The sequence below is a fragment of the Sminthopsis crassicaudata genome, chromosome 6 (assembly GCF_048593235.1).
Source record: "Sminthopsis crassicaudata isolate SCR6 chromosome 6, ASM4859323v1, whole genome shotgun sequence".
Classification (NCBI taxonomy): domain Eukaryota; kingdom Metazoa; phylum Chordata; class Mammalia; order Dasyuromorphia; family Dasyuridae; genus Sminthopsis; species Sminthopsis crassicaudata.
Genome location: NC_133622.1, coordinates 246,366,129 through 246,380,048, shown reverse-complemented (window position 1 = coordinate 246,380,048; position 13,920 = coordinate 246,366,129). Strand labels below are relative to the sequence as shown.

The 13,920-nt window shown below is 32.9% G+C and overlaps 2 protein-coding genes across 2 annotated transcripts; both read left to right on the top strand.

The window, feature by feature from the left end:
- Positions 1 to 29: 29 nt before the first annotated feature.
- LOC141547584 (olfactory receptor 14I1-like) lies at positions 30 to 983 on the top strand. Its single transcript, XM_074275971.1, has one exon. The coding sequence runs from the start codon at positions 30 to 32 to the stop codon at positions 981 to 983; it is 954 nt and encodes a 317-aa protein (XP_074132072.1).
- An 11,518-nt stretch (positions 984 to 12,501) lies between these two features.
- Positions 12,502 to 13,491, top strand: LOC141547583 (olfactory receptor 14I1-like). The gene has a single exon (XM_074275969.1). It carries the CDS (start codon positions 12,502 to 12,504, stop codon positions 13,489 to 13,491), a length of 990 nt encoding a protein of 329 aa, XP_074132070.1.
- Positions 13,492 to 13,920: the final 429 nt, after the last annotated feature.

Sequence of the window (13,920 nt, the reverse complement as noted above, 5' to 3'; positions counted from 1 at the left end):
TTCAGTTAAATTACAGCACATCAGCAGGGATGAGCAACTTCTCAATCATCACAGAATTCCTCCTCATGGAGTTTTCCAGCATGCGTGAACTGCAGGTCTTACACGCTGTGCTGTTCCTGCTGATTTACCTGGCAGCCCTTCTGGGGAATCTTCTCACCTGTGCTGCAATTATCACTGACCCACACCTTCACTGTCCTATGTATTTTTTCCTGAGTAACTTATCCCTGCTGGATATTGGCAACATCTCAGTCACGCTTCCTAAATTCATTGTGAATTCCTTGTGTGGCGTTCAGTCCCTGTCCCTCCTGGGATGTGCTGCCCAGATCTTCTTCTTTCTCTTTTTTGCAGCCACAGAGTTTGCTTTGCTTGTGGCCATGTCCTATGACCGTTTCGTGGCCATCTGTCAGCCCCTCCACTATGGCATCATCATGACTCCAGCACGTTGTCTCTGGGCAGCAGCTGGCTCATGGCTCAGTGGGCTTTTTTATTCAGCTGTACACACAGGGAACATTTTCCGGCTGCCATTCTCAGGATCCAATGTGATCCATCAGTTTTTCTGTGACATCCCTCATGTCTTGAAAGTCTCAGCCTCTGATGTGTTTAATACTGAGTTTGTATTAATTGTAGCAAGTTCATGTTTTTTGTTATTCTGCTTTGCCTTTTTAATTGCATCCTATGCCCGCATCTTCTCCAATGTGCTCAAGATTCCTTCTGTGGAAGGACGCTACAAGGCCATTTCCACATGCTCCCCTCAGTTGTTGATCATCGTGTTATTTCTCTCTTCTTCAATGATGGCAGTTTTCAGGCACACATCAGACATATCACCTATCCAAAACCTTTTAACTGCAATGACCTACACAACACTGCCTTCACTGTTGAACCCTCTTATCTATAGTCTGAGGAACAGGAAGGTCACAGCTGCCATGGGCAAAATGATCAAGAAAATATTTTATCTCAAGAAACATTCATCCTTGAAAACTTAAAAATGCTGAAGAATAAGTATTTGGCATGTCAAATGTATAATATTTATTATTAAGTAATATCTTTTAATTTTACTTGCTGAATTCTGGTTTTCAGAGAGTTATTTTCTTTCTTAATACTTTGTATTTCTTTTTCTAATTAATTAGCTTTCTTTTGATAAGAAATTCAATTTCTTGAATTGCTTGTGTTTTTCCCTAACTTTTCTTCATTGTCTCTTACTTGACTATAATTGAGCAAATTGAGGAATAAAGAGTTTAATTTCCCAGGGAACTACTATATACATATATAAATGTGTATCTATGTATATTAGTGTGTATGTATATGTATAAATAAATGTGTGTATCTGTGTATATGCATATGTGCCTGTGTATATATATATATATATATGCATATATATATATACATGTATATATGATATATATTTTTCCCTTCGTGTTTCCTGCATTTACGATTGCATCTAGAAGTATAAATGCCTTTTCTTTTCTGGTGGATACCCTTTCCAATAGCATACAATTAAGTCAATTGGTACAAATAATGGCTCTTTCGAAGTGATCATGTGTGTTTCAACTTGCACAATTTGAAGTTTCAATTATAAAAATATAGAAATCGTTTCTAATCCAAGGGATTACATAAAGTAAAATAAAGAATTTTAATTAAAGTGAGTGAGAAAGAGTTGAGTCAAATTTATAAGAATATAAGTTATCCCCAATTGATAGCCAATTTTGATTAGAAAAAGATACCTCTGAAATACCAACTCTTATTTATCAGATTGCTAATATGACAAAAAAGGAAAATGATATGTGGGAGGGGTTATAGAAAAATTGGGACACTAATGCGTTGGTGATGTTATAAACTAGTCCTACCATTTTGGAGAATACTTTAGAACTTTGCTCAAAAGGCTTCCAAATTTCAAATGCCTTTTGACTCAGAAATACCATTAATAAGACTGTAAACAAAAAAAAGTTCAAAAAATAAAGGAAAAGAAAATATGTACAATAATATTTATAGAGATCCTAGAGAGAAAACATAATAATACCATAAACAAATTTCAAAATTTCCAGGTTAAATAGAAAACATTGCAAGGAACAAGGAAAAAAATAACTTAAATACCAAAGAAAAATAATCTGGATTTCACAAAATCTGTACTTAAAGGTCATAGGTCTTGGAACATTATATTTCAAAGAACAAAAAAAAATGAGTTAAAATCAAAGAATAAATTATCCAAAAAGAATTGAATAAAATTGTGAATGAAAAAAATGTGGATGTTTGATGAATTCAAAGACTTTCAGATATTTGTAGCAAATATAAGAGAATTAAATGGAAAATTTGATATTAAAAACTCAGAATATAAGGAAATCATGAGACTAATTATAAGGCACTGATTTAGATCAAATTGTTATGTATAATATATAGAAATGTTTTTTGTATTCTTAAAACTGTCATTATAAAGACATTTTGAAGAAAAGGTTGGGGCTGAGTTGTATAGGGTTCAGTGATTTTAAAAAAATGAGTCTATGATATCAATTTTTTTTTCTCAAATCCTATCAGATATTTACTAGGTATGTGATTTTAGACTAATTATTTACCCTTCTTGCCTTTAGTTTCCCCACAGGTAATATGAAGATGGCAGAAGCATTTACAACAAGTATTTGTTATCAAATTAGGATGGAAAATGGCTTTAAGGCATAGTATCAGTACTAGTGGTCATCATCATTATCACTATTACCATCATGTTCACTGTCAATGGAGTTCAGAAAGAAACAATCCTGGGGCTTGTACTTCATTTACTTGATATTTTAGATAGATAGATAGATAGATAGATAGATAGATAGACAGACAGACAGATAGATAGATAGATATAGATACAGATATATAGATATGTGTGTATATGTATGTATATATGTATATGTATATATATATATATATATTTATATATATATATATATATATATATATACATATATATTATTGTTACTTCTCTACATGATTTATATCTCCAACTACATTGTAGAATTCTTGAGCAGATGTCCCTTTTCTTCATATTTGTTTTGAATTTACTCCAGCACTTTTTAATCTCTTGTACATTGTAAGGATCTGATGAATGACTTTTTGTACATTTAGAGATAGACAGCATTATGCTGAGGAAAATGTTCCAATTTAGAGATAGGAGATGAGTTCCAATCCTGAGACTGCCAATAATTATTTGCCAGGAATTCAGGTAAATCAAGCTTACCTTTCTGAGCCTTAGGTTACTTACTGATAAAATGAAAAGCTTAGGCTCAATGACCTCTAATGTGCCTTAGATATTTAAAATTATAACCTGACTTTTTTCTTCCAATGAACTTTAAGCATAAACTTACATAGCATTATTTTTTGCACTTCTTTATCATATTTATTTGATCCAAGAATTCTAGATACTAAAGTCTTCCATAACTACTGAATGAGTCTGTGAGTTAGGCTTGTGATTTACTTCCCAAATAAGTAATTTAGGGTTGTTTTCTTTTTTGTCAAAATCAGAACAAATAATAAACTACCCAATTTGAATTAATATCAGTTTCATTCATCAAAATATTGAAGACCCAACAAGGTAATTCCATTCTGGATTTAATTGTCACAACCCATGAGAACTAGTCAGTATGGTGGAAACTATGAGAAAACAAGGGAGAAAAAGTTTTTGATACAATAAAGACCATAAAATCAATGGGGATCTAAAACATAAGCCTGATTTTAAGAAATCAGATTTCCAAAGGTTACTGAATAAAATATATTTGAATTATTCCATAGACTAAAGTGTTTTAGGAGAAGTTAGCAAAGGATATAAGATGCCCAAGTATGGAAAGAAAAAATGGAATTTACTGTAAGAAAACAATATGAAAATATAGATGATTTATAAGCTAACTTAGTTTTAAGAGAAAATGTACAGAAGATGGAAAGAAGGCGAGAAAACAGGATGAATATGAATATGAAAATAATGTCAGAAGTACAGAAGTTAAGAATAAGCCAAAGCTTGCAAATAACTGACACATCCCATGAGTACTTAAAGATGAAGATACATTGATTGCCCAGCCATATTAACAATAGTTGGGCTACACATATGAGCACTACACAGATGAAAACTAAAAAGGACCATGAACCAGAGCTCTTCAGTTCACATAACAACCTAGGTTCCCTTCATATATTAACCATATCATTAATCTCACCAACCCTAGACTCCTCTATATTGGTATTTAATACCAAAATATGACATCAGAATCAATTGTAAAAGACATTAATTTAAAACTATTCTGTTTTTCACACATTATTTGCCCACATTTTTTTCAAAAATTTGTCAATGTTATTCCATTAAATTCATCTATTTATAAAACTTTTCACTTTTCAACAGGCATTTAGTGTGAACTCTTCAAAGATTTCCATAAATATTGAACTTCAAAATCATGTTTTCCTACACCTTGGAAAAAAAAAATTTTTGTGCCTCTTATCATGGTCTTTTCCATTATAGTGCTTCATGTGCTGGGCTTTTCTTGATCAAACATGTGCTATTTAAAAACAGATAAATTCTCTAATTTAATCCTATGCACAGTATAGAATATCAATCAATTTAGTGAACTGAATAGAAATCCCTGTGATTCCCACACTCTGTCTCTCTTATCATGTTTAAAAATGTTATATGTCTCTAATGCATATATTCTATGTTGTTGGGTATTCTGATTATCTATATACAATAAATTAATCCACTATTTGACTTTATGAGTCAAATAAGAACTGAAAATATTGGTTAGTCTTATAAAGCATATTACTTAATATCACCCTGAGAATTTTTGCTGAATTAAAAATGACAATCAGTTATTATTAAATATGTTATGAGTTTTTCTTTCTCAATTTTTATCTTATAATTTAGGACCTTTCTATTTTTCCTTTGTCCACTTCTCAAATTATCATCTATCTTCTTTTCTGTAAATAAGTTGAATCTTTCAAGTAAAGGGCAGTTTCATTGAAGGAATGGACTGCTTTTCATTTTGAATTTTCTTATCCCAAAATGAAGAACAATGTCTTTCATATAGTAAATTATTAATAAATATTTGCTTAATTTGTTGTATTTGATGTATACTTTTACATTAATATTTTTGGATGGAATGTGAACATTTGGTATTGGAGTCATATATTCACATTCAGCCCAGTAGTTCAGTAGTTCAGCACTGAATTGTTTTTAATACTAATTTAGCTACTAAATTTTTATAGATTTTTGAGGAAATATTCTGAGTTATATCATCCCCAAAATTTGGGGATTGATTCAGAAGATCTTTATGCTTCCTATAAATTTTAACTATATACATATATATGCATATGTATACATATATATATGTGTGTGTATAGATATATATACTACTTATGTTCTGTGAAATATTCCTCTTCCCAATTAAATTCTGAGATTAAGATTCCATCTAAGCAAACAGTTAATTTTTTTCTGATGTTTTTTCTCTAATAAGCTACTGACATTTAAAAAAAGAGAAAAATCGCCATCATCAACAACCTATTATTTTCTCATATTTCAATTTCCAACTGCTATGACTGTGGACATCATCATTTTTTGCATTGCTACATTTTCATTCCACATTTTGTTGGAGATTTTGAATCTTTAATGGAGAATTTAATAGAAAGTATTTTAATAATATTTCTAATTACTACATGAATACTATATTATCTTTGTAAGCTTGATATTTTTTGTTTGTTTTGCTTTGCTTTTTATTCAATGTAGTAACCACATCATTTTATCTACATTAACCCAAATTTTGTCAGTGCTTAAGTCTGGATCTCAAAAAAAGAACCATGTAGAAAGTCAAGGAGTAGTATTTTCAGTGTTCCTGAGTGGCTTCTGAATAGTACAATAAAGAAAAGATAGAAGAGTTCTCAAAAGATCAGTCATTAATATCTACTCTATCTATGGATCAAGAACTGTTGAGATAGAGCAATCTAGGCTTGACAAAGACTAATCAAAGGATAAAAGATGGGTTAAAGATATTGAATGGTTGATATCCTTCATTCTCAAAGAGGACCAAAATGTCACAAATTACACTGTGTCTGACTATGATGGATCAGACCAATATGCCCTAGAAATGCTCTTCCCCAGGTCAGCCACAAATAAATCCTATGAACATTTAGAATAGATTATCCAACTTTGCCTATCTCCAGTTGTTTCTGAGCTAATTCAATTCTGCTTTTCTCATAAGAGCACAGCACTTCTGATGAGGTCATCAATTTGGGTGGTCCTAGGCAGGTGTCTCCCATAAAATACAATCAATTCTAAAGTTCTTAATACATACATTGAGAGTGTCCTTATTTGGCTTTTTCTGACCATCTTATGAAAACTTGCCCTGTAGGAATTTTCCATAAAATATTCTTTTTAGAAAGTACACATATGGTCATAGAACATTGTGCCCAGTACAACAGAGTTGTGCTCTCTGCAGTAAAGTTGAAATGCTTAGCAATTTAATTTGAGAACTGACCTCAGTGTCTGGTAGCTTATCCTGCCACAGGATCTTCAGAATCTTCTTAAAGCATTTTTCTGTATATAAAATAAATATGTATATATTATATTTTGATATATATTTATGCATATATACATATAAATGCATGCATATTTGAAAAGTAGACAGACAGTTATGCATATTTCTGTAGACTCATTTTTTCCTCAGGACAATCGATGTTGTTCCTATAAAGTACACTTAAAGTAAACCAACTTAAATGACCTTTCATCAGATTAAAGGCTACTTGGAAGATCTTCATGGATTACTGAAATTGTAATGGACCAGATAAGATTAAAGGGTGAACTCCTTCCTCCATGTTATTAATAAAAGGGCCTCTATCTCAATTAGTATGTAATCCCCAATGTAGTTATGATAATTATCCTTAGTTGTGGATTAAAAAATTAAATTAGACAAGGCTAAACAGCTAATCCAAGGTGTCACAACAAGTAAGAGTCTGAAACTTGATTTAAATTCAGATCTTCCTGCTTCTAGGTCTAGCATTCCATTCTTCCACCTAGATTATTCTAGAACAGGATTACCACCTTCAGATATAATGAAAGAGAACTTGCTAAATAAATCAGGATCTAAAAGATAGGAAGGGATATTCAATTTGAGCAGAAAGTTAAGAGAAATTGCTGAAGGCCATTTTTATCAGAATGCTCAATAGAAATGGGAGATGTCCCCAGCCTCAGGGAGACAAAGGGTCTGATAAAGGCTTTTTTTTTTTTTTTTTGCCAGAATGGGTAAATTATAGCCCAGAGAAGCAATGCAAATGCAATTTTTTGTCTAAAAGAAAAGCACCTCATGGTAGAATGGATTGGCCTCAAGACTAGGATTAACCAAAAAATAAGAGTAGATCAGGTAACACATTTGTAATGTGTCTAGGTTTGTTATGTTTATAAGAATATCTTAAGGAAAATGTTATTTTTTTATTTATCATTATTACTTATCACATATCTAATCAAAATTTTCTCAGTGTTGAAATATGGATCTCCAAATAAATTTCCTTTAAATGATGAACCATTAGGAAATTCAAGGATAAATATCTTCAGTGTTCCAGAGTAGTTTCTGAAAGGTAAAGTGAAGCAAAAGATGTCAGAGCTCTCAGAAAGTCAATCAATCAAAAAACTTTTTTTTTTATGGAATACTTCCTTTGTGTTGTTTGAGATGGAGAAATCTAGGTATCCATACTTTTTTGACATTGACTGATGAAGGGATCTCCAGGAATTATAGACATAGAGTAGGATGATTCAAAGACCAGATTTCACTGAGGAAAGGATTTTAGAGAAGAAGTAATTTTAGAAATATACAAATGATTTCAGAGCTAATTCTGGGCATTTAGAAGATTTTGAGGCTTCTAACATCCTCTGGTCTCAGAAGAGGTGTAGTCATTGCTCCCCTGAGCTATACTCTGGTCTTTATCCAGGAATCTGATCTCTTGGACTTGAATTGATACTGCTCCCTAGGGCTTCTATTTCCTATTGACAGAAACTGCTCCTCCTTATCCTTAAACTTTGACTCAGAAGTGGTTATATGCAATGGAGTTGTCAAAACAGTTTTTGGTCCTGAATCCAGGGCTATCACAGAAGACCCCTGTAATTTCTTTCAGTTGTCAGGTCCCCTTACCATCTCTGTTCTGGGAGTTCCCAAACATACTTTTCCTTCTGTCATCACCACCAAGTCTTACCACTGATATTTTATCCATGTGGTCTCTGGGTCAGCCTCCACCCCTATGTGACAATTGTCTTTTTCCAAACTCCACAGTTGTTTTGGCCTGGAAGACTGTCTCACTCTGATCTATTATTGGTTCTGCCTCTCTAATTTGATTGGAGACATTATTTTAAATTTGTTTCCTGAGAAATGTTGGAAGGGCTCAGCTGAATGCTTTGTCTATTCCACCATCTTGTTTCTGCTCTTATAAGTCTCTGGTCTTCCTTTACAGGAATAAAAATCTCCTATAAATTATTTTGTCTAAGAGTTTAATTTGACTTAGGTCAGTAGGATAAGGTGGTAATAGTCAATACCCTGTTAGTGAAGAAAAGGATTAAACATGTTTCACTCATGTCATCTCCTTTATATTTATGTATTTATTGTATATGTTATGCATTTATATATGTATAAATATGCATAAATAATTCTCTATGTATACATACATAATATATTTATTTTGCATATGAATGAGATGAGGTGAGATCTCTCAAGACAGTTGCGAAAATCAAGTAAGGCTTCATCTACTTCAGAGTTCGAGTAGGCCTGAAGGACTCAAGTTCCAGCAAAGGACATTGCCTTCCCCTCCTATGATATCATCTCCCTATTTCATCCAAATATGGGCAACTATGTACTTATTGGTCAAGTTCAATTTCATGGGTAGATCTTGCGTTTAGAATGTAAGACTCTCAGCCAATGAGGATGAGAGTCAGTGGTGGGAGGGGGTGTTTTGCTTTAGGGATTAAAGGGGCTGTCCTGCCCACAGGAGGCGCTTCCTCTCTTCGATAGTCTACTCGAAGAGTGGGACGCCCAATTCTCGCGAGGACGTAAAATAAACTTTGCTTTTCTTTAGAGCTCTCTCCAGCTTTTTTTTTATTATATGGTGACCCCTCACCATTTCCGTACCACACACATAGATAAAAATGTGGAATTTTTTTGTGGGAGGGTAAATGCCCAATAACATGTCATTCATATCTGTGTATGTGTATTATGTGTATTCACATATGTATACATATACACAAACATACTAAAGAAATGATAGTAGGTGGGTTTGAGTCAAAGTATATGTATGAATATATATATAGAAACACATACAAGTAATAGTAGAATGAAATTAGGCATTTAGGAACTGGGAAGAGAAAATCTTATACATTTTTGGTATTATAAAAGGGGTATATATGAGGGATTATTTTGTAAAATTTATTAAATAGTAAATAACAGTCAGATCTATGCTTTGGCAAGACCACAATGATAACTGAATGAAGGATAGACTGGAATGAAGAGAGACAAAGAAGGGATAAGAACAGGAAGTTTATTTCAATAGGATCTTTTAAAGTCAGAAAGATGGATACTGCTCTCATGCAGCAGACATTCTATTAAATTTGGGAAAGAATATATATTTTAAAAAATCACATTTAAAGTATATACACACCCAATGCATATGCAAATATATGTGAATATATGCAAATATATACACACAAATATGCTATATATGTATATACTTATATATATATATACCTGTATTTATAAGCATATAAATACATAAAAATATAAATATATGGTAAAAATATAGATAGATGGAAAGAAAAAGAAAGAGAAAGAAAGAAAGAAAGAAAGAAAGAAAGAAAGAAAGAAAGAAAGAAAGAAAGAAAGAAAGAAAGAAAGAAAGAAAGAAAGAAAGAAAGAAAGAAAGAAAGAAAGAAAGAAAGAAAGAAAGAAAGAAAGAAAGAAAGAAGAAGGAAGGAAGAAAAGAAGGAAGGAAGAAAGGAAGAACGGAAGGAAGGAAGGAAGGAAGGAAGGAAGGAAGGAAGGAAGGAAGGAAGGAAGGAAGGAAGGAAGGAAGGAAAGAAGCTATGACTATCTTGATATACACAATTTTTTTTTTTCCAATGAAAACCAGTATCCTTTGAAATACATTTAAAAAGAAACAAATAAAATGACCTTGTATTTTGGACTATATTGAATGGAAGATCCTCATGGACTACAGAAGTCCTAATGGACCAAATAATATTAAAGGGTGAAGTCTTTTCTTCATGTTATTAATAAGAAGACCTTTATCTCAACTAATTATACTCCAGGGAAAGGCCAGAGAATCTGTGCTTAATAAGGATGAGATTATAGCTCTGGCTCTTCAGTGACTTCAGAAACCATTTAACCAAAGGACATTGGGCAGTATATTTTCATTCTCATAAGGTTCATCAAATATTTCAGCAAATCTAGTAGCCTCACATTGAACAGTATCAGCTCTCTTTGCCTCTGAAAATCCAAATGAAAATAGAACCAATACAGTGAAGACAGAGGTAATCTTTAGATACTATTGACCACCTATTATTTGGTAAAGAAAAATAATCAATACGAATTTTGGCAAGGAGAAATGCCACAACTCTTCACTCAGGTATTTATGGTTTTTTTGTTATTTGATTTCTGAATGGTCAATTTCTTTAGTTAATAAAATAGGTCTTAGAAGTCTTGGGCTTAAAATCTGCCTATGGAATCACTCTTTAGAGAGTTGTTATGGAATGATAGACTTGATTTAAGGAAAACTGCAGTTTAAATCCTCCTTCTAGTGGTTCTCAAAGTATAGTCCAATTAATCCTGGGGAACTTTGATAGCCTTTCAGAGGGTCCACAACTTCAAAATAAGTTTTTATTTTTAATATGGCAAGTAGTCATAAACATAATCCATATAAAACTCTTTGGACATATTTTCAACAAATTTTAATGTTATAAAAGGGATATTGAGAACAAAAAAAAAAAAGTTTGAGAACCACGTGACAGCAGCTATGTAACAGGATATCATTTAACTGCTCTGCACTTTAATTTCTTGTGCATAACATGGATATAATACTTGAAACAGGTCACAGAGTTTGAGCTAAGAATATGATATTTGTAGAAATATTTTGCAAAAGACTACCAGGTAATTATTGGTTATTATTTTTGTTGTATCCCACATAAACAGACACTACCTATATAGCTCAGGTAACTTCAGGTGGACAGTGTGGGTTAAACAGAATGAATTTTTATTGAAGTGGGATAAGATCTGTTCTTATCCTATGAGTAAGTCCCTGTAAATGAGTTCCTTTGGATAAAATGTTTTGAAAAGTCTAACTTTTTATGAATGTATTTTGTGCAAATAAAATAACTGCTGTTATATTATCATTATAATCATTATTATCACTATCATTGATTTTTAACAGGAAGCATAAAATTAGTTAGAGAAATAACCTTGTCTGAATGATTGGATTCAAATCCAGACTGTGATGGAAACTGTTTGCTGTGCCTTTCCCCAAATCACTTTATTTTGTATAGCTTGAGGCAATTAGGCCTATTATTAGTTGATACTACTGAAGTTGAAGAAGAGATTTTTTGCTAGTATTTTCCAAATTTGACAAAATCACAAAATCTTTAAATATTATTATAAAGGAATACATATAGCATATCAAGTTGCTATCCATCCATCTATCCATCTGTCTATCTATCTATCTACCTATTTATCTATCTATCTATCTATCTATCTATATAAATATATATATATATATATATATATATATATATATATATATATATATATATATATATATATATATATATATAAACAATAAAACAACGATTTCCATCCTCAGTGATAAGGGACAGTCAAAAGTTCTCTCTTTTTTAATGCATTGGACTTTTGACTCTCTGATTGGAACATATATATCTCCTGTCAGCAGCCCTCTCTTTGCAGAGGTCCCAAACATGGCAGCCTTACACCTGGCACCAAGGATCTCTGCCCACTGAAACATTTGTTCCAGTGCCCTCTTATCTCTACCTTCACTTTTTACTAAATAATCTTTAACTTTACTTCCAAACCCCATAATAAACCTCTTTTATCAATCTAGGTTTTCCAGTCTGTAACTTCCTTTACAGGTGACTCTGCACCACCACTAGGCCTCATTTAACTCTGTATCCTTGTGCCAAATCCAAAAGGGTTGCAGGGGAGCTCTATTTGACTCCCTGTACCCTGAACCTGCCACTAGACCTCAATTAAACCCTAATTTCATTTAGTTACCCCAATTCTAAACTTCATCACTATTAAGTCAATTCAAGAAGCCCCAATTTGCATAGTGAGATGTATATTTTCACTTTATGGATTGAATTGGATTGCAAGAGAATGAGCTTTTAAAAGTGGTCTGATTGCCTCTCTAACATGATGAGTAAGAATAGATTGAAATTCATGATTTTTCTATGTAATAAAGTGTTTTTATTCTCTCTTTCTAGAATTTGGTATCCTCTACTCATATTGTTACAAGATGAATTCCATGACCCTGGACGACAAGAACAATTGTACCATCATCATGGAATTCTTCTTTATGGAATTTTCCAGCATCCGAGAGCTGCAGGTCTTGCACGCTACTCTTTTCTTGCTGATATATATTGCAGCCCTGATGGGGAATCTCCTCACTGTCACTGCCATTGTCACTGACCCACACCTTCACTCTCCAATGTATTTTTTTCTGAGCAATCTATCCCTGTTGGATCTTGGCTGCATCTCAGTCACTCTTCCCAAATTCATTGTGAGTTCCCTGACAGGCAATCAATCCATTTCTCTCCTGGGCTGTTGTGCTCAGGTTTTCTTCTTTATCTTCTTTGCTGCAACAGAAATTGCTTTGCTTGTGGCGATGTCCTATGACCGCTTTGTGGCCATTTGCCACCCCTTGCACTATGGGGTCATCATGACACCATTCCGTTGTTTTTGGGCGGCAACTGGTTCATGGGTCAGTGGGTTCATCTATTCAGCTGCACACACAGGGAATATGTTCCGTTTGCCTTTCTCAGGATCCAATGTGATCCATCAGTTTTTTTGTGACATCCCTCATGTCTTGAAGGTCTCATCTCCTGAGGTTCGTAATACTGAGTATGTACTCCTTGCCACCAGTTCCACTTTAGTTTTATTCTGCTTTGTTTTTTTAATCATATCCTATACTTATATCTTCTCTGCTGTATTTAAAATGCCCTCTGTGGAAGGGCGTTACAAAGCTTTGTCTACCTGTTCACCTCAACTGATTATCCTCCTCTTATTCCTTCTTGCTGGTATGGTCAGTATTTTTGGTCATCCATCAGACACTTCCTCAGTCCAGAATCTTCTGATTTCAATGACTTACACAGTTTTGCCTCCATTTATGAATCCTATTATTTATAGTCTGAGAAACATGCAAATCAAAATTGCACTGTCCAGGATAATCAAAACTACCTTTTTCCCCAAGAAGGAAATGTCTGTCTTTGAAACAATTAAAAAGTAAGAGAATGTATGAATCAGGTCTTGCATGCCCATGTAATAATACAACTACCCTAAAAGTGACATTCATAGTTTAATGTGTTGATTTAATGTGTTATCTACAAATAAAAAATAAAACTATACACACACACACACACACACACACATATATATATATATATATATATATATAAATTGTCCATATGATATATATATATATGCATATATATATATATATCATATGGACAATTTTTCCATTTAATAGCTACTAAGCCAGATTCTCTTGGTGACATCTTAGCACTTACCCTTGGCCTCTCTGATCTGACCAATCAGTTTGGAGTGAAAATGTTTCAGTGACTCGAAATGTATATTGAAGGGCTAAAAGAGACAAAATAGGAAATCTTCTAGGCAGTAATCACTAAAAGTAAGCAGTGAAGAACTTAACCTGTGAAAA

Bases quoted from the DNA above. Each gene is read 5' to 3' on its own strand.
- LOC141547584 (XM_074275971.1), top strand. From the start codon at position 30: ATGAGCAACTTCTCAATCATCACAGAATTCCTCCTCATGGAGTTTTCC.
- LOC141547583 (XM_074275969.1), top strand. From the start codon at position 12,502: ATGAATTCCATGACCCTGGACGACAAGAACAATTGTACCATCATCATG.